Source organism: Acomys minous (genome assembly GCF_964271855.1).
Source record: "Acomys minous genome assembly, chromosome: 9".
In the NCBI taxonomy this organism is placed as follows: Eukaryota; Metazoa; Chordata; class Mammalia; order Rodentia; family Muridae; genus Acomys; species Acomys minous.
This window is the reverse complement of record NC_140490.1, coordinates 28,788,233-28,813,438: the sequence shown is the minus strand read 5'-3', so window position 1 is coordinate 28,813,438 and position 25,206 is coordinate 28,788,233. Positions and strand designations below refer to the sequence as shown.

Genomic DNA, 25,206 nt, shown 5'->3' with positions numbered 1-25,206 from the left:
CTCAAGATGATAATTTCGAAGAAATTTAATTCATACACACACATGCATGCACACACATGAATGTACACACATAAGAGAATCCATTTTATCACTATATAAATAGAAATATCTATATCTATTTGTGTGTATATGTGTGTATGTGTTTACACATGTATGAATAAATATAATTCAGTTTAATAGTGGACCATGTAGTGAAACTTCTTTAAGCCCTTCCTTATATTTCTTGTTACACAACACCTTTTTGTTGGTTTTTCTTCCCTCATTTCCAAGTCCTGAGATCTCAGGAACTCTATTTTGATAATATGAGAACGTTAGTTCTTAAGTCAGAAGAGACCAGGAGCTGTCCTGGGAGTGCTCAGGTGTTCATATTCAACAAGTACATCCTGCAGACATGGCTCTTGTCAGGTGCTGGTTGGGTGGCGGTAATTCTGCCTAGGCACTAGGTCATGAAACTCCAGGCAGACCTTCTGACCCATTCTGTTTCTCTGCTGTCTCTCTGAGATCTACCTTGTGATAGGTGTTTGCTTACTTGTTCCTTTTCTTTTAGTAAAATCTGTATTCTATTTGTCCTTAAGCATTTTCCTTTCTTTTTTTCTTGTGGATATGGCAGGGTCTTACTATGTAGCCCTAGAACTCATTCTGTAGCCCTGACTGTCCTGGACCTCACAGAGATCCACCTGCCTCTGCCTCCCAATGTTGGGATTAAAGGTGTGCCCCACTATGCACCTCTTCATATATTTTTGATCCTCATTCCTTGAGTTCTAGTTTTTGGGTTTTTTGTTTTTTGCTTTTCGAGACAGGGTTTCTCTGTGTCGCATTGGCTGTCCTGGACTTGCTTTGTGGACCAGGCTGACCTTGAACTCATAGCAATCCACCTGCCTCTGCCTCCCAAGTGCTGGGATTAAAAGGGTGCGCAACCACTGTCCGGCTATGAGTTCTAGTTTTTTAAGCCTAATTGTCCCTTCTTCCCACTTCTGTCTTTAGCCTATAAGGTTATATAGTTCTTTAAACTTCACCCTTGGTTCCTGTTCACACTCTGCCAGCACCTTTAGCTTGGATTGTTAATATTGTTATGGTGAAAATAGAGGCTATTTAGTAACATTAGTGCATATCTTTTATACTTAGCTTGTCATGTGGGTTGGCCCTCTACTCAAAATTATGTAAGAGTAAATACAGCATCCCGGGGGAACAGAGTTGAAACGAGTGAGGGGTGAATATGATTAAAATATATAATATTCATGTATGTAATTGTGGAAGAAATAAAAACAGCCAGGTTATATAGCAAGTTATAAATTAGTGCCAGCAAGCAACTCATACATATGTTGTAGATGCTTTTCATTGACCATTTGAAATTCAGGGCTGATTCTTTTGCAAATAATTTTTTTTCTTCATTGTTTCCTTTAAACAGCCCTGAAAAGCCTGTGAGTGTGACAATAAATTTCGAAGATGAACCATCAAAAAAATACATGGATGCTGAGACTTCATTGTAAAGTCAAACCAAAAGGAATATATAGAGATAAATGCCTATCTGTGTATGTACACACACACACATACACACACACACAGAGCACATGTGCCATGCCATTATGTATAACAGTACTGTGGGGCTTTTTGAAGTAGCATTGGGCATTTCTAGTGAGCACCATGGAGAATGTATTAATGAAGTGGTCTCGTAGAGGCGAGGTACATGGTTTTTACTCTTTGGATACTTATTTGGGGGAGGAGGGGATAAAGCCTTTTTGTTATACAATAGAAAGATGTGGAAAACTGCATTCAATCTGCTTTTCTTAATATCTGTCAGTGGCAATCAATCATATCAACCTTAAGTGATGCATACTTAATCTATATACTTAAAATTTTGATCTGAATTTTGAAAGACTTGTTTCCCTTTTGGTAGTGCTTTATAGGTAGAATAAGGAGTCTGCCCATGTGGTGGGGAAATGACATGTCCTGTCTTCTCTGTGGGCTTCCTTCATGAAGCTGTGCATCATACTGCACAGGGATGAGCACAGAGGTCATTATCAATTGGTGGAGACTTTGTACGTAGCAACTTTATGTCTTAGGCAGTATTTTTAAATCTCAAAATATCTATATCTGGGTCTCCATTTTGATGGACAAATAAAAAACAAATTATATGTGACATCTGGTTTAAGACCCACTCTAGTCATATCGTTTTGAGCTGTAGAAGCTATAAAATGTCATTTGCAGTAGTTAAATGTTGTTTCCTTTGTGGCAGGGCTTTTCTAGTACTCATACTTTCCTAGAAACCCAGAGTCCCCACTGTGCGTTGTCTTGGTCCTTCTTTCCTTAGAATGTTCTAGTATGCCAGGTTCAGGGGTCTTCCTGTTGTAAGTAGAAATAAAGAGCCAACACCTTTCAGGTGGGCTTGTGGTCCAGGTTCCTTTATAAGAATTACCTTTCACTTTCTGTGCTGCTTCTTTCTATTGTATACAATATACTAATAGGTTATTATCAAATATCTTCTTTTAAAATATTTTATTTATTCTGATTGATTTGATACTTAAATATTATCTGAATATTTGGGACAATAACAAATACAGAGTAAGTTGTTCCTGTTGTAGATATTTGGTGCTCACTTGCATTTCTGTTCATTACCTGAAAGCAGGTGACAAACTTTACATCTTTGATATAAAGCACTGCCATATTTACATTTTAAAAGGAAGTTTGGTATTTCCTGTGCAGTCCAGATTGATGGCATTGTTCCTGTTCTGTGATAGCACTTGGGTTTCCAGTATTTCCAAGCTGTATTTTAAACATGTATGAAACTTATATACTCTTAGCTCTCCACAGAATAAGTAAATGCTGTTTCCGCCTATGGGACAGAATGGTTGGGGCCAGGAAACTGATACGGCAAGAGGATAGACAATACACAGACACAGTGAGAACCCCCCGTTTGCCTTCAGAAACACAGAAGGTGATGGAACATAAAGATTGGGGTGAATGTTCTAAGGAAACATTTCAAACTAAAATTAAAATGTTTGAAGAAATTGATCTTTAGATCAAATGACTAAAATTGCCGAAAGCAGATATTTCTAGGAAGTTTGAAGTAGTTTTAGTTAATTCTAAACTATGTACCAATTAGTGTATTTCTGAGACCACATAGTTGGATTCGTGATAAAATAGTTGGCACCATCTGGTACTATCTGAGGAATTCTATTGGACTTCTGTAACACATGATGGGAAGGGTTGCCTGTGCTTGTGGTCATTAGTGACCTCCGTTGAAGTGGCGCCTCTTCAGTTAGCAGCATAGTGATTTCCAAAGTCCCCATTTGCTGCTAATTATAATCCCCCTGATGTATCCAAGCAAGAGAATTTCCTCGTACCGTTCCCTTGTGCCTGGACATCAAAGGGTTAATTTATTTTACAGGAAGTGATTTTAAAATTTAATCTGAAACCTACCTGGTATCATAATCTTCCTGTGACTTATTTAATTATATATGTATTATCTAGTGCCAGGGGGAAAAAAAGAAAGAAAGAAAGAAACATGACATACAAAATGCTTTGCATCTAAGATATTTCACTGTGGTCTTGATTATACTAATGGCATCTGCTTTCTTTTGACTACTTGACTTACAAAGTGATGATACGACTACTCCACGAAGAGCAGGGGTAATTAACTGCTTCTTTCAGGTGGTTACATTTCTTGTGCTATTTTTGAAAATAACAATCATGAATAACATTCATTGCAAGACAGCAAGAGAGATAATTTAGTATATATATTGATTTTTAAACGCTGCCTTAAATAGGTATGTATGAGCAGTAGTAATTGCTATGTACTGATTTACCTCAAGGTGCAAAATAATTAAACTTGTACATACCCATTTACAGAATAATTCAGAGACACAGCCCTGCACTTTCTTAGATGCCTTGATTTTCAGATGGAGCTTAGTGCTACTGAACACCACGGCCATGGGGCCACCTCAGGATGTTCTTCCCTCCACCATATTTTATTTATTTATAGATGTGTGTTTACAGAGACTATAATAAAGCCTGGTGTTAACTATCTGAAATTTACTTCCTTTTTATTGCTATTTCAATCTAAAATAGAAGCTTTTGGAAAAACAGTAAACTAGCTTCCTGATGCTAAAGGGGTGATTATAATATATATTTTTAATAATATTAGATATGCAAAAGTGAAGTACAAGGTCTTTAAAACATTGTGTGTTTGTGTATGTGTATAAAATCACTCTTAACTCTCTCAACTTTTTAAAAACTTGTGGCGTACCAATGTTCAGATTTGCCAAGCTTTCTATAAGACATGTAGGATGAAATGGTTTTGTGTGCTAATGCATGTTATTTATAAAGATTTGTTTACTTCTGAGAATCACTAACTCTTGTTTCTCCACCCCCAAATTGTTTGTTTCTTCCACGTGCTGGAAGTTTGGGCTTGAGTGTAAGCTTTGTGGCTTTCCTATCACAAAGGCAGGTTCAGAATTGTACAGAAAGAAGAGTGGCCTCTGACAATGAGGTCTCACAGCAGAACTTCCTGCTTAGGTGTCATCGTGTGCGCCGCTGAGCAACGCCGCTTCTGCGTCCTGACAGAGTGCTCAGAGTGGAATATGTTAGCCATGAATACAGCATTGTAATTCGAATATGTTTATATTAAGTCACTTACATGTCTGAACTTTATTTATGTAGATCTATCATTGTTATTATTTGTAGTGCAAATACATGAACTGTCTTCATTTATTCCAACAATTATTTATTTTTAGAAAGTAAATTTAAAAACGAGCTGCATTCAAGTTTTGAAATAGTATTCCAATCACAAGATGTGATCATTTTAATTGTAAGGTCTGTTTTAACTTTCTGGAAAGTAAATTGTCAAACGGAATCATGTAACGATTATTTTAAATTTTTAAAGTGTATGTACTTGGTTTAAGCCCCAGTTCTATGGTTTTTAATCATATTTTTTGCACATTGTTTCTGTGCTATAGCTTATCTTTTGTTCCTTTGTTAAGTTTTTGGCTTTGTAGGAGTAAGGTGTCTTCCAATGTTTACTATGTTAGGCTTAAATTAAAATTGAAATTTATTGTCCATTTATATAATATTTGATACCTTGGTGTAATTTCCAAATACAGTTACAATTTTTATGATGTTTATAATTGCAATGGTATTTTCTTTTGTAATAAAACCCAAACTCAATTAAACAAATTGTAGACCTGATAATTTTCATCTATATGAAGTACAAATCTCTACCTGAGTCTATAATGTGAACCATCCTGCCTTTCACATTTGTTTTCTAATTGTTAGAGAAAATATTTTTTTGGTAGATGTTATTGAGAGTTGAAAGAGCAATAAAAGTTTACATAGGAACTTGTTGGCTATTATTTTCATGCGCTATGAGGAGAGCAACATATCTTTCTCTGCTTAAGCTAGGGGTAGGGAGGGTGGCCTCTGCTTCCTGCTTCACAGTCCTTCGTGTAGACAGGAGAGACAAAAGAAAAGGAAAAAGTATAAATGAAATGATTTTATAGTTAGGAAATGTTGAAGTTGGTAAAGTTCTTTTTGGATGCTGGTCCAATTTTCCCTTGTTTTGAACTGAGAAACTTGTACTGTGTGTTGTGTTATCACTTTCTTGATAACACTTGACCTCGCCTCAAGGCCCGTTTCTCTTTTAGCTGATTTTGGCTTAGATTGTTTTCTTGTTTGATGTAATGCTCTTGTTTTTCACAGAGAGAGCCTTTTTGTGTCTCACATATTGTTAAGCCAAGGACGTGAGATGAAGAAAAATGTTTATAGCTTTGGAAAGTTATATTTAGGAGAGAGTTTTTACCACATACAGCACTCCTATTAGTGCTGTTTCCTGGGAGGGAATCCTCACTCATGGTTGTGTGCTGTGGTATTGCTTACTGCTTGCCTGATATGAGATTTTATTCTCCTCATGGTGAGCTTCTTCTGGTGGGCCTGCAGTGGGGATGTTTCCCATCTATGCAAACCCGTTCTGCTTCTGCTTTCTTTTTTTTTTTCCCAAGGTCCATTTAAAGGTCTACATTGATTTCAGAATAAGTCTTGCCCCCTTCTCTCTCTGTCTCTCTCTCTCTCTCTGTCTCTCTCTCTCTCTGTCTCTCTCTCTCTCTCTCTCTCTCTCTCTCTCTCTCTCTCTCTGTGTCTCTCTCTCTCTCTTTCCCTCCTCCCTTGTGTGTGTGTGTGTGTGTGTGTGTGTGCGCGTGCGCGCGCATGCACATGTACATGCACATATGTTTAAGTACCTACTGAGACCAGAAGAGATGGTGTCAGATGTCCCAGAGAGGGAGTTTTAGGCAGTTGTAAACTGACATCACTTCAGGGAACAGAGCTCTGATCCTCTCTGCAAGAGGAGCACGTCTTCTTAACTATTGAGCCACCTCTGCAGTCTGTGCTCCTTGTATGCTATAGTTAGGACTCCATACATTTTACTTTGTGTAGTTTAGACATGCATTTCAAGACAATAAAGGAAACAACAATGGGTAAAAGTCTCCTAGAACTGAGCTTTATGACAGGATGCACAACACGGCTCATCACAAATCCTGGGTCCTTACATTGGAGCTGATCACCCGTCTTCCGGAGCCAAGGTGTCGTGCTGTCTTCTGTGGAGCAAAGGAAATCTTCAGGGAAGGTTCAGTTTCAATTTCACATTCACTTTATGGAGTAGAAAAACAGGAAGCACATTTGATATCCCACTGAAGAGAAAGTCAATCTTCAGCTGCTCACATTGACTGCCTGCTTGGGAATTAGGAGTTTACAAAAATGTTTTCTAGCCTACTCCTGTTTCATGGCCTGAAGTTTAGTGCTGTTTGCCTGATTTTGCCTTTCTCGTGCTTTCATTTCCAGCATAGAACTGTATTTTTAGTGGTGTTTTTTTTTTTTAAGTTTTTTTATTTTAGGTTTTTGAAGGCAGGGTCTCATGTAGCCCAGGCTGGCTTTGAACTCCTGATCCCTTGTTTCCACTGCCTGTGTGCTGTGAGTCACCCAAACCCAGCATCACATGTACTTAAGTGGGTAGGGCCCTGCCCCCAGCCCATCGCCAAGGTCACAGCCTAGTCTGTTAACACTGCAGAGTCGGTGATTCTGCCTTCTCTCCATCACTTACTAGTTGCCTGGCTGCTTGGGTTATTCTCAACCTTAGAATCAAAAGTAACGACTGGACAATATGAAGAGCAAGTGAGGTAGCATCCTTAGGAATTGGGCTCATCGAAAATTGACTGCTGAGTTAGTCAACTCGTTAGAACCTTTTAAAGCAGTATGGTATGCTTTTTAAAAGGCAATGTTAATACAACTCAAAACTTTCCGGAAAAAGTTGTTATGACTTTGCAAAGCCACCAAACGGTCTGGTGACAGGACTTTAATAGAGAGCCCCTGTGCCTGAGGAATGTGTCTTCTCAGCATGTTCTGAGACTGGTGCTAGAGCAGCTTCAAGCGATTTTGTGTCATCTAAAAGATACTATCCAGGCTATCGTGAGATCGTGGCTTGCCTGGCCCCAAAATCAAGTTTCAGGACCTTCTCAACCCTCAAAAAAGAAACTAAGCATGTCTTGCTTCCTTTTCCCCTATTATCTTTGAGAACTGATTTCCAGGGTATAACAATTCTTGAAGCACCTGAGTTTTTGGATGCCAAAATTGTTTATTTTGGATGCCGAAGCTCTGTTGAATAGGATTCAGCAATGCCTAGGTTAGATCCCTGCACCCTGGCTTTCACCGTGCTTTCTTCGGTTGCTAAGGGAACAGGGCAGGCGTCACCCGTCGCTATGGCGATACTGTACCTAGCAGCGTTGTCATTCCTGATTGGCTGAACGCCTGAGGCAGCCGAAGAAGAAATGTGAAGATTGGTTCAGCCTCTAGGCCAGGAAAGGGATTGACTGAAAAACCAACAGGTGTCAGGGCTGGAGCTGGTTTGAGCTCGCCAGGATTCTGCAGCAGGAGGAGAAAGATGACGTGAGGTTGGCCTGAAAGAGGGCCGCCCTCCTTCGCGGTGAGTGGTGTGGGAAGTTGGGTGACCCTGAGCCTCAAGGCCGCAGGGGCGGCCTCCCTTCTCCTGAGGCCAGCCACAGGGACCTTCCCTGACAGGGCAAGGACAGCCTTGGAGTCAGTCAGCCAGAGCCTGCCTCCCTAAAGTCCATCAGCTTGTGCTGAGGGTGTGTGGTGGGAGATGCAGTCAGAGTTGTTTGGTGCTTCCAGGGACGGAGGACCTGCTATGGGTGAACAGCTGGTACGTGCCTTCCAGTCCACTCTCACGCCTCTGGAGGCTCGTGATCTCTTTTGTGAGCAGCACACTCCTGCTTTCCTTTTACAGGATGGGATCTGCTCAGCTCCACCTGAGTGACTGCCTTTAGGTAACTTGTTTTGCAGACATGAAGAGAGCCTTCTCCATCATCACCCAGAATACTCGCTTGAGCCAGAGTCCCACACACCCATTGTGATGGCCTCTCCATGCAGCCTACCCACCAGACCCTACAATCCTAGGACTCCAATGGGTGCTACCACTATCTGCATTCCCACAACCACATCCTAGACACAACCTCACCCTCTACAAAAACATCATTTCCACAAAGCTGGCATGGATTCCACCAGTGCCCTGGTTAAACTGAACACCTATCCAGCCTTACTGATGGTAGTGTGTCCCTACCTATCCAGTCACTCTGCTCAACACTGTTAGACTGACTTATTTTTTATTTTTTAAGTGCCAAGGAGTATTTCTCTTTTTTCCTAGAAGCTCATCTTCCCCAATTCCCTATTCCAGTCTTTGGTTAGCCAACAGCAACTCCATCTTAGCAATACAGAGAACGTGGTCCATGCCACATCTCCTGGCACTCTGAACTGTTCTCACACTGCTGAGAATGGACTGCCTTTGTGGGACACTGTGCTCACTTCCGCATCCTTGTCTCCGTGCTGCCTGATTACTTTGCTGCCTATGAGTGTGAGAAGGCTGACTTGTTCATGCACCAGCTAGGTCAGACACCTAGAAAGTGCACTCAACATATACTTGGTAAAGAATGAATCTCTTAAGAAGTCATCAGCTTTTCTTAACAGTCTCATGACTTCTGGAAAAGTCAGATAGATATCTTCTTAGTAAGTAAATGTTAATTTAGGGATTTTGCCTTAATTGGTCTGGAATTTATGCCATATTTTATGACATAATAATTAGGATAAAAACCATATGGTGTGAGTTAATGTTGATAGAGACAACACAGTGTGGTTTGCAAGAGCTGAGTCCCATTACAATTTAGCATTTTAATTCTGTCCACTATCAGATCCCTGGCCCCTAAGTTTTTACCTGTGCAAATACTGATAATTGCATTTACCTCACAGGGTTGCTTTAAATCATTAAACATTAAATGTATACCTGGCTTAGCGACACACACACATGGAGTTTTTATGTATTTAAAAACAGTGAAGGCAGCAGTTACAAAATATCCATGGTCTAACTTTTTTTTTTTTTATGTGTGTTGGTGTTAGGGTGTCAGATCTTGGAGTTACAGACAGTTGTGAGCTGCCATGTGGTTGCTGGGGACTGAACCCTGGTCCTTTGGAAGAGCAGGCGGTGCTCTTAACCACTGAGCCATCTCTCCAGCCCTAACTTTCTTTTTTTAATTTAGTCAACAGCAGTTTCTAGGATCCTACCGTGTCATTAGACCCCTCGGTTTATGGCTTCAGCTTTGATTCAGGAAGAGACTCATTAATTCATTGACTATTTACTGATCGTTTGAGGGGTTCAGGGTTGGGCCAACTGTGCAATGGGAACGGATGCCGCATCTGGACGGGGAATCTGAAACCAGGCGTTGGGGCCAAGGTTAGAGGAACTGGAGATGTACCCTTGGTGGATAGAGAGCGCCTGGCAGTGCTCCTACAGGCAGTCTTTCCTGACCTCCTCAGTTTTAGGCAATGAAAAAAAGTCGACGCGTTCTTTTGGCCTGGTAACACACATCTTTAGTACTAGGCGTCCGGGAGATGAGGCGAGAGGCACAGAAGCAAAGTTTGAGGCAAGGTTTGTGGTTACTCTGACCAAATGCCTGACAGAAGGTGCAGGGCTCAGGGAATAGAGTCCATCCTGGCAGGGAAGGCACAGTAACCGGGCGGTGAGCTGCAGGGCCGTGAGCGGCAACGGCCGTGGGTGGCAAGGGCCGTGGGAGGCAGAGGCGGTGAGCCGCAGAGCCATGGGCGGCAAGGGGCGAGGGCGGCAAGGGCCGTGGGAGGCAGGGACAGTAGGCAGTTTAACACATTGCATACACATGGGGAAAAGTGTTGATGCTCAGCTGACTATCCTTTCTGCCTTTTTAATCTGAGTGGCTTCTGGCCCATTAGGTGGTACTGCACATGTTCAGGGTGGGTTTGTCAAACCTCTTTTTCCTCTCTGGAACACCTTCTCAGACACATAGTGTGCTTTACGGCAGTCCTAGGGATTTCTTTTCCTTTTTTCTTTTTTTTTTTCTTTTTTTAAATTTTTTGACACAGGTCCCCTGTAGCCAAAGCTTGCTTTGTACTCCCTAATTCTCCTGCCTTGGCCTTCCAGATGCGGGGTGGGTGGTTTGCAATGCAATTGAAGCGACAAATTAACTTGTCTCAGAAAGAAGGAGGTGGGCAGGGCAGAGGGAGAGAAGAGGCAGCCAGGTATAGGGACACATGCCTGGAATCACAGCTTTATGAGGCCAAGGCAAGAAGATCCCAGAGAGTTTGAGGTTAGCCTAGGCAACCTGAGAGACTGACACAAAAAGAAGGGAAGGGAAGATGGAGAGAGGGAAAAGAAAAGAAAGGAAAACTCAGCCCCCTCAGGCCCTGACTTTGGCTATTCTCAGGGCTACTGGAGTAGAATTTCCAACTGCACAGACTTCAGTGGAGGCTTTGGAGGCCAAATCCCAGCTCTATCACTGCTAGGTAGGACTTTTTCTGACAATCACTTATCTGAGTTTCCTTACCTGTAAAATGGGGTGGTCATAAATTCCTTAGACTACTGGTTTCCTAGAAATAGAAATGTAAGCATTAGCCATTCATGTTAAAGTTCTATGCAGGGGACATGACAAAACAATTTAGAAGGGAAATCCCCCCTGTGAAAACTAAACTGACATTAGAGGCAGAACAAGCAAAGCCTGGGCTGCCAGGAAGTGGCTTCTCCGCTTTAATCGAATTTTGCTGATGTTTAAGGTTAATTAATTTTTTAAAAAAAACGTGGCTAGAAAAATGCATCTGATGCTGTCTAGATCTCATCTATTATAATTTCTATCATGACTGTCAGGACAGGAACTCAAGGTAGAACGTGAAGAAGAAACCGTGGAGGAACACTGTATACTGGCCCACTCTTTGCATTGTTCATGGCTAGATTTCTTATACAGACCAGGTCCACGTGCCTAGGAAGCATGCCACCCACAGTGGGCTGAGCCCTCCCACATCAACTGTCAATCAAGGCAGTTCCTCACAGGCATAGCCACAGATTGATTTTATGAAGATAATTCTTTAATTAAGGTTTCCTCTCCGAGTGTCTCCAGGTTGTGTCAATTTAACAATAAAAACTAACCTGCATAAGGATATAATGCTTTTATTTGTGGAGTCAATAAATAAGAAGGCTTCTACTTCAGTTATTTTCATTGACTCATAAGTAGAATTTCTTTCTAGCTTTTTTGTTTGTTTGTTTTGTTTTGGGTTTACCTTTCAAATACCATTACTACTATATCTCCTATCCTTACACCAGCACGGAGCAGATTTGGAGTAGAGACCACTCAGTGCACAGTATGCAAAAATTATGGAGCTATTTCCCTCTGTGACAATGGAAATCTAGAAAAGCACACTGCGGTCTGTTGCCATGTGCCCTGGTTTGGGCTCAGATCCACACTGATCTGGGCTAGTCTTAGCAAGCAAATGAAGGCCAGCACTTTAAGGAGTTTCTGCCATCACCACAGGTAGTTAGAAGCCGCTGCAAAGGCGCACATCACAGTGGTTAGTAGACTTTATATGACCCAGTATTGTTTTTCCTTAGTGGCTTTACCAACTGCTTTCAGCCTCATCTGTGTCAGATCCTTGGAAGGGGCCTTCCCAGTGCTGTGGGACATAAAACAACATGTGACCTCTGCAGACAGGGATTACGATGCTTGGCCAACAGGAAAACATGTGAACTGAAGTTCTTGTTAAAACAAAACCAAACAACAGAGAGAGAGCCAGGGGGGCTGGCTGGGTCTTCTGGGTTAGTTAGGCTCTTGCAATGGGAGAACCAAGGACTACAGTGTGGTGAGCATGGGCTCCCAAAGTGTATGGATCACAGGCTCCTGGGCTCTGGAGGCAGGGCAGAGCAAACTCCAAGATGTCTAGGAAGAAAAGGCAAAATGAGATTCTTGACTTTGGAGGGCATTTAAATATTTCACAGGACACACAGCTGGCTCTTCTGTTTCTCTACACTAATCCACTGTTCATTCTTTATGATTTCAGCTTCTCCCCATCCTCGCTTCCTTTTAGGGTAATTATATTAGTTTTCTTTGTTTGCTGTGATAAACACCATGACCCAAAAGCAACATGGGGAGGAAAAGGTTTATTTCGTCTTACAACTCCCTATCACAGTCCGAGGCTGAGGGAAGTCAGCACAGGCACGGAAGCAGAGACCATGGAGGAGTGCTGCTTAATGGCTCTCTTCCCATGGCCTGATTTCTTACACAATCCAGGGGCATCTGCCCAGAGCTAGCGCTTCCCACATCGAGTTGGGCCTGGCTACGTTTATCATTAATTAAGAAAATGCCCCCACAGACTTGCCTACAGACCAATCTGTTTGAGGTATTGGGGTTTTTTTGTTTGTTTGTTTGTTTTGTTTTTTTTCAGCTGAGGTTTCCTCTTCCAAGATGATTTGAGGTCATTTCCAATTGACAAAAACCTAAGCAGCCCAGTAGTACATATCCTAAATGTATTTCCTCCTTTAGCAGCTCACAGACATTACCTTCACCAGCTGCCATCTGAGGTTAGAACATATTAAATTTTTAGTAAATGTTTTTTTAAATGATGTTATATCCTCACTAAATTCTAAAGTATTCATAGTCTTATTTCTTGTCTATCAGTAATGAAAGTCTTGGCCTCTAAATTTAATCCTAGCTCAATTGTTTATCACAAATATGACAACTGTATTGGAAAATATATTTTAAAATCAATATACTGTTTCTGTGCCTTTCAAAAAATTTAGTGTCTCTCGAGTCTGTTGCAGTGAAACACTCATCAGTTGGTGGTCCTTTCCCCTTAAACAACTCTAGATTTTGCAATACACTGATGCATGCAATTCTAAGACAGTAGAACCTGGAGTTTATTCATGCCTGAACAACACTCTGATGTTTAATTGTGGCATAGAAAATAAATCAGATTTTTGGTATATCCAGTTTAATTAAACCATTATATTTAAGTTTGTATTGCCTATGTTATCAGTACATCATAGTTTTGATATAAACTCCTCCACTCATGCAAACACTTGGTCCCCAACTAGTAGGACTTGTGTGGGAAGTGTTTGAAACTCTAGGAAGTTTCTAGGAATAGATGGAGAAAATTGGTCACAGAAGGCAAAGGTCTGAAGGTATGGTTGCTCTCCCTCCCTCCCTCCCTCCTTTCCTTCCTTCATTTGTTCATTCCTTTCTCCCTTCCTTCCTTTCTTTTTATTCTTTTTTGCTTCCTTAAGACTGGGTTTCTCTGTATAGCCCTGGATGTCCTGGAACTAACTCTATAGACCAGGCTGGCCTCCAACTCCCAGAGATCTGCCTGCCTCTGCCTTTCCAGTGCTGGGATTAAAGATGTGTGCCATCACCTCTTGGCTCTGGTCTTCATTTCTTACTTATATGTCTGTTTTCTATCTGTAAGGTGAGTAGCCTACATCTATGATGCTCTACTCACTAGGGGCACAGAAGGAATATGGCTAAGAATGATGGACCTCTGAAATCATGGGCCAAAATACACCTCTTCTTCTTTAAGTTGTTTGTGTCGGTATTTTGTCACAGCAATGAAAAGTCTGATGAACAGAGAAATATACTAAAGATTAGGGTTTGTAGTGGTTTGAATAGAAATGGCCCCCATAGATCCATTATTAGGAGGCATGACCTTGTTGGGGAGGTGTGGGCATGTTGGAGGAAGTGTGTCACTGTGCAGGCAGGCTTTAAGGTCTCATATACTCAGGCGAGGCCCAGTGTGCCACACAGTCTCCTTCTGCTGCTTGTGAATCAAGTTGTAGAGCTCTCAGCTCCTTCTCCGGCACCATGACTGCCTACATGCCATTATGCTTCTTGCCATGGCGACAATGGACTAAACCTCTGAAACTGTAAGCCAGCCCTAAGTAAATGTTTTCCTTTATAATCATTTGCCGTGCCATGGTGTCTCTTCACAGTAATAGGACCCTAACTAAGATATGTTTTTGTTGCTGGGACTAAATCAGGTTTCCCCCCCCAACCCCTTTGGTCTGTAAGAATTAGTTTTGGAAGGTGTTTGTAAAAGTTTGTAGATTTGGACTAGAGAAGCCATAAAATCATTCTGGAAGGATCTCAAACTGCTGACAGGAATGTAAATAGTAAAGGCTGTTGTCGTAAGGCTTGAAGAGAAACATGGATTTGATTGGAAACTGGGTACAGACAACTGTCTACATTTTGCCTGTATCCTTATACCTTTTGGAAGGCATGAGTTAAAGGTGATGGCTTGGGCTGGAGAGATAGCTAAGCTATAAAGAACACTTAATACTATTCTAGAGGGCCTGAGTTTGGTTTCCAGCACACATGTCTGGTAACTCATAACCACCTCTAACTCTACCTCCAGGGAGATCTGATGCCTCTGTCCTCCTCTGGCACCTTCACACATGTACATAATTTCCTCCACATATACACATGCAAAATTAAAAGTAAAATAAAAAATATTATGGACTAGTTAGTCTGGAGCAAGTAGAGTTACTCCAACATTTGTGTTGCACAAATATTGACAGATATAGTTAGACGAATTTACAGTGAGAATTTGGAGCAAAAATGCAGATTAGAAAGACTTAAAAAACTTGTAATTACAGAAAAGCATGGGGGAAATTTGCAGTTTAGGAAGGCATGGTTCCTGAAGGCAATTAAGCATGAAAATAATGTCAATTACTTTGCGTTGGGCCCAAAGGAATGATGGCATGAGGACACCCCAGGAGTTGGCAAGACCCCCACACTTACAGACTAGCCCATGAAAAGCTAAGGAGAACAGCACATCTGTGGGCATGTCCAGGGTTACCACAGGATTCATTTTTACAATTCTCAGTTGCTAAGCTACTCAGGGGCCTATATGACAGCGGACTAGTGGGGCCTAGCTGTTGGTCAACTTGATGGCAGAGTTTGGTGTTATGAGTGTGGTGCTGGGTTTTGTTTTTTGTTTTCTGTTTTCAGACATGTGCAATGCAAGAGTTAAAAGGTCACCTAGGCAGCAAAGATCTTTAAAGGAAGCCTGGGAGGCCAGGCAATATAAGGCAATGCTGGAGTCCCTCCAGTCAGCCCGTGACACAGGGAAGCCCAAGTTGCAGTTAGAGATGCCAGGAACATAAAATGCCCATTGAGAAATGTGTCAAGCAGTGACTGAAGTCAGTCCCAGAAGGGTTTATGTGGGCTGAAAATGGCAAGGCCTGTAGACTGATTGGAGCTCACATACTCTGTGTAATAGACATGGAGCTACAAAACTGAGTGTTTGATCTGCTGGCTTTCAACTTTTCTTTGCGAGTCTCTTATTCCTCCATTTTGGAATGAGGATGTGTTCTTTTTAAGAAGAATAAAAATACCAATTGTTCCATTTTACCAATAAAACTGAGGAGCCAGATGCTGGGGTGAAATTCTGCTAGCTCAGAGAGGCAGAGAAAATATCCATTTTTTCTATTCAGCTCCCTGTCTCAGAGAGAAAAGCCCCAAAAGCTTACAAGCTAAGCTGACAGCCCGGGAGTAAAAAACAAAACAAAACAAAAAAACAATAAAAAAAATTCCAAGACAAAAGCTTGCTCACTCAAAGATCAAAAGCCTAAAAGCCCCCTTCTTATCTATGCTGGCAATCTTTTTAAAAAATATTTTATTAATTTATTCATGTTACATCTCAATTGTTATCCCATCCCTTGTATCCTCCCATTCCTCCCTCCCTCCCATTTCCCCCTTACTCCCCTCTCCTATGACTATGACTGAGATGGACCTCCTCCCCCTGCATATGCTCATAGGGTATCAAGTCTCTTCTTGGTAGCCTTATGCTGGCTATCTTAAATACACTTCAACTCAAAGTCCCTTCTACTTTTTAATCCCTGTCAGCTGGTTTCTTGCTCTGCCTCTTGACCTAGGGTTAACTCTATTACATCCTGTGTACAGATAGCTCTTGGATAAAAGGTGTGTGCTAGAGCTGGCTGAACCACACCTTAATCACCTGTCTACAATAAACAGAAAATTCTTGGGTTAAAGATATGTGTTATGGCTCAACCAAGCCAAACAAGAAACAGGTTTTTACGTTCACCATGTCGGGGTTCACAATGGGATCATATATTCTGTAACAAGGATGTCTGTTTTATACCACTGTATCTTAGAACGGAGCCTCTTTCTTTGTGATATATAGAGGCTCACAGGTGCTAGTTGGCCTTGAACTTCAGAGGGATTTTGGCTTTGAACTTCTCAACAATGTTGGACCAGTTAGGACCCTGGAGACTCTTGAGATGGCTTAACTTAAACTTACTTTTGCATTTAGAGCTAGTTATGAGCCTTAGAGGAGCGCAGGTACAATGTTAGTTGGTCTGAGGCTTAGGAGGTGGAGCCTGGGGAGATAAAAGTGACTGGGTAGGGTGCTTGACTTGAAAGGCTGTGTCTGATTCTTGATCCCTTCTCCTGTCTCTAACTTCTGTCTATCAAGTTGTGAGTAGCCTTGCCCATGCTTCTTTGTCATGATGTCCCACTTCATGATGGCCCTGGAAGCAATGGGACTAAGGTCCAAAATCTAGGTACCTGTGAGCCAGACTCTCAGCATGTAAGCTGTTTATGCCAGATATTTTGTAAGAGATGCAGAAAGCCATGACTATTCTCAGGTTTATTTTTCTCTTACGAAGAGGAGAAGAGTTGAAAAGAGAAACCAATTGGGAAAAAAAAAAGCAAAAAAGTCAATAGCTCTATGCATTTATGACCTCAAATCTCTTGAGTGGGGAGGAGTAAGATTGAAAATAACACTAGGAAAAATAACCATGGTAATACTAGAACATTGAATTCAGAGTGTTGAAATGTCTATTGAGCTGTGTTTCCAGGCAGGCTACCACCCTGCCAGATACTCTGGTAAGCTTATGGCCTGACCTTATGACTGCTGTCAACGTGTATTGTTCAGATATCAGCTTTCACACTTTAAGAATTCTGGAAGGGAGCTAGAAAGATGACTCTGTTCTTCAGAGCACTACTGCCCTTGCAAAGGACTCTCAATCAGGCAACTTCAGTTTCAGGATATATGAAGTCTTCTGCCCTCCACCACCCCCAAGCACTGACACACATGTGGTGCACACAAATTCAGGATCTTTAACAAGAAAAAACATAATTCTGCAAGCTGAGCATGGTCTCACACATCTGTAATCCCGGCTGGCAAGGAAGATGCAATAGAGTTACCATGAGTTCCAGCCAGCCTGATCTAAATAATGAATTTCAGGACAGTCAGGGATACCTAGTGAGACCTTGTGTTTAAAAAATTAACAAAACACAAAATGAAAAACATCATAGTGAAGTCTGGCAACATCTGGACCCTGACTTGTGAATGGGTTTAGCATTCTCTGAGAATCTTGGAGACATGGCTCAGAATGAGAGAGGACTCCTATAAATATATAGTATGTAGTTAAAAATGGTTATGAAGACAGACAACTGAGGTTGCATAAAATTACTGACAAGTGAGCTCCAACTGTTTGTTAATAGACATATTTTATAAAACCCACAAAGAGTGCTTTTTACTGACATACAGAATGATTCTTGTGAAAAATTGGTCAGAATACTTAAGTCAAGCCCATGACAGAAAATATAAGCTGAAGGCATGGCCTAAAGCAACCCAAAGAAGACCCAGTGGAGGTTAATAGTCAGTAGTATTCATTTTAATACTTGCAATTATTAATTTTTACATGTTTGAATAGACATCATGGATAGATTTTGTCTGTTTTAACTGAGTTAAGCATAACCCAATTAAAACCTGTTTCTGTTTACTTTGCAAGGAATGCAATGTTAATTCTGAGGCATTGATGTTTTACAATGCCTGATCAAGACACAAAGGTGAAAAGCACAGAGAAACCAGCTGATAAGAAGCAGCAAGGGACCTCCACCAGGTAACTGAGTGTACTCATCCACCTGGCAGCGGTGTTGAGTGGGGTCAGTGCTTCCTTGAGAAATTGTCTCCTGGATTGTGGTGTTTACTCAAACACTGAGCCCTTTCTAGAGGTTGGAACGAAAGGGTTCACAGGCATGCCCATATTTACAGAGGCAGGCTTCCAAGTGGCTGTACTATCAGTAGTAACATGACTTTGCTCCCCTGGATCCTTCTGTGGGTTAACACTATGCTCTTCTTTCTCCTAGGGACTATTCAGATCTTAAACGACTTCGGTGCCTTTTGAACGTTCAGTCAAGCAAACAGCAGGTAGTATTTCCAACGGATGTGGCCTGTAAATAAAGACCACGTGTTTAGGGTGGTCCATTTCACATCCTTGTGTACACTCTCTTCATTTGTTCATAGTTTTCTTTGCTTTCTCTGTCTGCTTCTTTCACCTGGGTCAGGATCTGCCAAGACTTGGCATCTGCAGCCTTGTTGTCTCTCTGCTTGTCACCATGTATTCTAACCAGCAGAACTGGAAGTCTTCAGTCTTTAAACAGCCAGTTGTCATCAAATGCCAGTGTTTACCTTGCCGAGCTTCAGGGAAATTCACTCTCCAATGCACAATTTACCACATCCTCCTCCTCTCTGTATCCAAGTCTGTATCCTTGTCTTTCACAGAGTACACCCCTAATGCTTCTCACATTGCAACCCACCAAAGGGGAGATGAGTTTTTGGCTATTTGTGATAGCATTTTTATGCTTTTATCTGTCAAGGAAAGAAGGGAACTCTTAGTTTATCTCTATACTTGACTTCTTAGTTTTGCTCCTAGAAGACTCTGGAAAGTCCTGAGAGCTGGGGTTGTTGACTGGGGATTTGGGAAACAGCCTAACAGCCCTAAGAACAGCAGTAGACACACATGCAGTGCTGTTGACTGCTCAGTAGCAGCGATGGCCTTGGATCCTGCTCTGCAGCCTCCACACTCTCCAATATTATACTTTTAAAGTTGTTTAACAGTGCATGAAGTTGGTAATGCCATTATGATGCTTTATCTTATGCCATCTAAACTCACCAGAGAGCCATAACATTGTTATCTATTTATTTTAGAGAATGACTCCCTCAAGATGGAGGGCAAATAGAACAGTTCCTCCTTAGGGGATAGACACTCACTATGTGCTGATGCCTTGACTGGACTCTCATCTTTCTTAATATTTGCATCATCCATTTTCACAGATGGAAAAGCTGCAAGATGGAGTCTGCTCATGGAATACAATTTCATATCTAGACATCTCCAGCTTTGTACTCTGTGGCCTTGCTGTGGAGATGCCTTTCAATAAGCTGGGAAATTAACTTACAGCTAGAAGTACTTGAACCAGTCAAAATGTCCTCATAATAGCTTCCTCTGGGTCATTCATGCTACAAGATCCCCGAGGTCTCCTCTTACCCACCTGCTTATTCCAGAAGTTACCTTCTCTCTGTTCTGTCTTAGATCCCGTTCCCCTCCTCCACACATCCTCCAGTGTAGCCACAACACCCGAAGCTGCCGCTTCTTGCTTTTTCTCCTAGAATTCTTTCCTGTGAGTTCTGTCATGTTCCTCAGGCTCAAATCAGCTGCCCTTCCCCCACACACCACTGGCTTTCCCGACTGGAGAGTTCCTTCTCTGTGGTAGCAGCTTTCTGTCTTGCCTGGGGAGTCTTGTGGTCTCACTGCCTGGTGATAAGATCCTTTCACTGCCAGCAACCCTGACTTTGCTTCTGATTCAACGTTTTATCTATTTCACACGTTTGTGGTTAGTTTTTCCTAAGTTGAACTGTGACCTGAGAAATGAGCTGGGAACTGTGACCATGAGCATGAGCAACCCTGGCTGGGCAAAGAAATGCCTACAGTGTTTCTGGGTTTGGTTTGGCCCTTCAGTGTCAAAGTTCATATGGTCTAGGTCTATTACCACTCCCTTGTTATTACCTGGAAGGCTTGATTCAATTTACTTTAATGGTTCCTCTTCCTCCTCCTCCTTCTTCTTGTCCTTCTTGATCTTCTTGTTATTGTTCTTTTTCTTGTTGTTGTTGTTGTTGTTCTTCTTCTTCTTCTTGTTCTCCTTCTTCTTGTTCCTCTTGTCCTTGTTGTTGTTGTTGTTGTTGTTGTTGTTGTTCTTCTTCTTCTTCTTCTTCTTCTTCTTCTTCTTCTTCTTCTTCTTCTTCTTCTTCTCAACCTGGAATTCTTTCTCAATCATTTGTCTGACAAATCTTTTTTTGTTAACTGTTCGCACACAAGTAATGTATATTTAAAATGCTTGCATCACTTAGACAGCAGAGAGCTGTGAAAGAACATGCAGTGACTGGCCTCACTTGGAGGATGGTTCCTTGGCTTCTCAAACTCTGCCCAGTTCTGTGGTAAAGGTTCTCTGCATGCGTCATCCTGAAAACAAAAGTTACTTTGCATTCTGCTCTCCTTTCCTAGGGCAGTGTAGATGTGCATGTGAGACTGAGGCTTCTAGAAGGATAGCTCAGGGATTCCCTCTTGTCCTGCTTATTCCAGGAAGAATGCAAGGAACATATAAAGATACACAACATATGGAAGTTTATCAGGAATTAAAACCAAGGCCAAACATAATATAGGAAACAAGGACTGGAAGAGTCAGAGCAAGGACCCCACCAACAGGTGCAAACAGGCTCACACTTGCTCAATGGTCCATTTGAGGAGGGGTATCTGTGAGTCAGGCCCACTCATCAGAATTCTGCTGCTGTTGAAGACTGATTGGATTTTTAAAAAATGTATATGTTGTTTGAGAAACTGTGATGACCAGTTACTAGGAGTTCCAGGGGGAGGGGGAGAGGGAATGCACACTGTGGGTTTGGGCAGAGTTGCTAAGAAGTGAATGTCCATCCTCTGGTTCTCCAAGGAAGTCAGGCTGCACACCCCATTGTTGTGCTGTGGCCTTGTCCCTCTGCTCACAGCCCTGACTGCCTTGCAGAACTGTCCCATCGAGCCGGTCCTCTGTAGGAGTCCTGCTGTCTGACAGAACTTGGTCCACTGCCACTGTCTTTCCTTTACTTCTGCCATAACAAGCCCTGGGCACTAACTTTGCAGAAGGGTTCTCAAGCCTGTGTAGTGGCTTCGGGTTCCTCTGTCTTGCACTACAAACTCCTTGATCACTCCATAGGCAGGACTTGTCACCACATTTGGTGTACCATGTGTCTTCTGTTGATGTGTGGACTGGGTGAAGTCATCACAAGTGGTTTGCTGGGTGAACGAGTTGGCTGAGGACAAAGTGAGCATTCATCTGACAGATTCACACTTGAATAGATGCTGTATGTGGGGTTTTGCGATGTACTAAGAACGTAAGAATAGGTAGATGTGATTCTGCCTTCAGGGTGCCTGAATTCAGGGAGATGGTTGATGTGTAGGTCTGACAACACACCTAACTGGGAAGCGCAGTGAGCAAGGTCTACTGCATTAGGAAGACCTGAGAAGGCTCTAATCTGTGCCCTGGCCTGGAATCAAGAGCTATGGGCTCCTCTGACACCTGGGGCATTGTGCAGGAAGGTGGCAGGGGTTAGGGGAACTCCTGGGGGTTCTGAACTGAGGTTGCTTTAATCTGAAGGAGCTGGTGGTATCAAGGATTTTATTACTAAGTAGATGGTCTTTGCAGATACAACTAGCAAGTACAGATTGCCACTGTGTCTTGATGAGTTGATTCTTAGCACTGTCTGTTGGCCTGTACATGATGTGGGTGGCCAACAGCTGAACAGCGTCCCGACCCTCCTTTTCCTTTGAGTGGCTTAGACAAATTTGCCATGTTCTTCCTACCTTCTTTCTTACAGACAATATTCTAGGAGTTTTGCCAAAGGGGCTTGAAATTCCAGGCCTAGAGAACCTACTTCGGTGTGTGTGTGTGTGTGTGTGTGTGTGTGTGTGCGCGCGCGCGCGTGTGTGTTATGATAGCTTTTTCCTAACAGAAAAATGAACTTGTTGCTGTAATTTCATGTCTAATGCCTTTTGGATCACACACTAACATTTGGAAATCCCCTAATTTGTAATGGCAAGCTTATTTACCTAGAAAATTTATGGTAGTGATTGTAAGACTCAAAAATGTTATCTAAAAGCGGTTAGAATTGTGCCTGTATATAACAGGTGTTATATAAATAGTGACTCACTTAAGTCTCATAACCTAGAGTTACACACTATTATTATCACTTGTATTGTAATGACCTGGAAACCAGTGTACACAGTGATTAAATACATTCTCCAAGGTCACAGTGCCAGCTAATGGTGGATTAAACCCAGAGAATCTGATAGGGATATTATCTCATCACTAAACATTGCCTGCTCATATTCTTTTGGTCACTTGCTCGCAAGAGGTGTAGATTGAGTGACTGAACTGATACACAAAGGTAGTTTTATGGGATGGAATGGTTAGTGTCACTATTTTGAAAATTTCACCGTGGCTGGAAGACAAAGAAGCATCTTGGAGGGCTAGCTCTTAGACAATATGTAATAACTGTAGGACGTATTTCATTCACATTTTGGAAAAGGGGCATTTTTTTACCATGTTAGGCTGAATTTCAAATGGTACCCCCCCAAAAAAATTTAAGGTTGTCTTAACCATAGCAGCCATTCGTGTGTGTGTGTGTGTGTGTGTGTGTGTGTGTGTGTGTGTGTGTGTGTGTGAGTGTGTGTGAATCCTGATGGCTTATGGAACTGGCAGGTTGATGTTGTAAATAGCAACAGACACATCCTAGGTCTTCGAAATATGTTTGTTTTATTACAGTAAACTCAGACATTTGAAATTGGTGTCTTAAGTATCATTGTTTAAGTTGAGCAATAGTGATGGGTTCTTGCCTGTTGTTGTTGCTGAGGCCTTGGTGAGCAATGTGTACACTGCTGAATGCAGACAGAGGGCCAATCTGTTCTCTTCAGAAACTCTCCAGCTACAGATCCAGAGCACACAAGAGACTTCACAACTCTTTGCTGGCTAGGCTCAACCCCAAGCTAGACCCCTAGCATGAGTTTAAGTGCCCAGGAGACATCACAGAGATTCTTGTCTATGTCAATGTGCAACAGACTGACCATACAGGACAGTGAGTCGTGGCATGTGACATCATCTATGATGAAAAGAGCCCAAGCTAAGGAGGAAACATTTACAAAGCTGTCATCTCAATTATTTCTCTAGTGGGGAAACACTCATAACTTTGGCCCTCCCCCCACCTCTCCCATCATGTGACTTGTCTTATAATGTGTTGAATGAACCATTAATGATCATAAACTCTCTGTTTCCATTTCTGTAGCTTCCGGCCATTAACTTTGACAGTGCCCAAAATAACATGACCAAGTCTGAGTCTGCCATCAAGGCAGGGGGACACAGGGCCCGTGGTCAGTGGCATGAGTCCACAGAAGCAGTTGAACTTGAAAATTTTAGGTAAGAAATCTCCCTTGCTGGTAGCAGCCGATTCACATTTACTTATTTAAATGTATCACAGATGTGAAAAATTGAAGTCCAAATAGTCTTAGTTTAGTAATTTTACTTAATATGTGAAGTGTTTCTGGGTTTGGGCGAGGAGAAGCCCAAGTAATAATAGGCTGAATAGGTAGGCATAGGAAGACCTGTCTTCAGAGCTTGGAACACCTTGCGGATGTGAAGGTCAACAGTTGTCCACTGAGGAAGAGGCTCCATGATGTTGACCTGAGTAGGTCAACCTCAAGCTTGGTCTTAGCTTTTGCTGCATCTCCATCTTTCTTGTGATAAAAGGCATAAAGGAATCTGTTGCTGTGAACAGATGTGATGGCTAAATAGGATGTTAGTTGGGTTGGCAATATGGCTCAGTGGGCAAAGGGGCTTGCCATCAAACTTTACAGTCCGAGTTCAATCCCTGGGTCTCACACCATGCAAGGCGAGAACTGACTTCTATCCTACACATAGACACACATAAAAATGCACACACACACACACACACACACACACACACACACATAAATATAATAATTTTTAAAAAAGATGATAGGTATAAATTTTTCGCCTTTTATTAAAGATGATAGTTTAAAAATACAAGTTTCTCAACTGCATAGATAGTGTCTTGGCTTTAACCACAGAGTATTAGTTTATGTTTCTTTCTGTTGCTGTGTAGACCTTCTAGAAGCATACATTCTTGTAGGGCACTCCCTTTCTGGGAGCTGGTTCTCAGTGTTACAGTGTATTCAGGTCATTTTCCAGTAAGTGCCATGTAAACAATGAACGGCGTGAAATATCAACATGAATATTCTAGGCTGATCTTGTACTTCTTTGGCTTACGTTGTTTCTCTGGCATTTTATGAACTTAAATGGTTTCAGAAAAGTCATCTGACATTTCATGGGTCCATATTTTTAACTTGTAAAAACTAAAAATGTCTCATTACTTATTCAATTTACTAGTGATCTTATATAAAAAAAAAACCTGTTAACAGCCTTTACCTGGCCTCCTTTGGTTGAATGGTATATGGAAGTCCATAAGGGCGGATGTTCAAATGACACATGTCATAGAGCTTAACTTTAAGGTGATGTTCATGTAGTTTTAATATATTTGGCCTTGATCTTAAATGTAGCTATTTTTGGTGTGCGTGCGTGCGTGCGTGCGTGCGTGCGTGTGTGTGTGTGTCTTAAATCTCATGTGTCACAGTGCACATGTGGAATTCACAGGACAACTTTGTGGAGTTAGTTCTCTGCTTCTACATTTGTGTGGGTCCAAGAGTACACCTGAGGTTGCCAGGCTTTCTCAATAAGCTCCTTTCCTGGCTGAGCCTTCTTGTCTCCCCTTAGGGTAATGCTTACTATCAACTTTACCATTGAGTCCCTGTTTAACAGTTGTTGCTTGCCCTTACTATATGGCGACCTTAAGACTACCAATATTTTGTATCAATGTACATGGCCTTTGTTTTCATTGGTAATTTTGCTAGCCTAATACTGGTTTTTATTAATCGTT

At 41.8% G+C, this 25,206-nt stretch overlaps 2 protein-coding genes across 11 annotated transcripts in view; both read left to right on the top strand.

The window, feature by feature from the left end:
• Positions 1-5,334, top strand: part of SLC4A7 (solute carrier family 4 member 7) — an 87,852-nt gene extending 82,518 nt beyond the window's left edge. For all 7 annotated transcript variants that reach the window (XM_084797118.1, XM_084797123.1, XM_084797119.1 and 4 more), the window contains one exon: positions 1,409-5,334. In XM_084797118.1, the coding sequence (XP_084653244.1) occupies positions 1,409-1,490 (82 nt within the window). In that variant the 3' untranslated portion in view covers positions 1,491-5,334. The remainder of the gene's footprint in view (positions 1-1,408) is intronic.
• Positions 5,335-7,782: 2,448 nt separating this feature from the next.
• NEK10 (NIMA related kinase 10) overlaps positions 7,783-25,206 on the top strand; it is a 190,718-nt gene continuing 173,294 nt past the window's right edge. For 3 of the 4 annotated variants that reach the window (XR_014781490.1, XM_084794334.1, XM_084794333.1), the window contains exons 1-4: positions 7,783-7,969; positions 18,161-18,271; positions 18,519-18,579; positions 23,539-23,669. Coding sequence is in view for 3 of the 4 variants with exons in the window: in XM_084794334.1 (XP_084650460.1) it covers positions 18,198-18,271; positions 18,519-18,579; positions 23,539-23,669 (266 nt within the window). In the remaining variant the exon portion in view is untranslated. The remainder of the gene's footprint in view (positions 7,970-18,160; positions 18,272-18,518; positions 18,580-23,538; positions 23,670-25,206) is intronic. The other variant, XM_084794335.1, reaches the window with a different exon arrangement.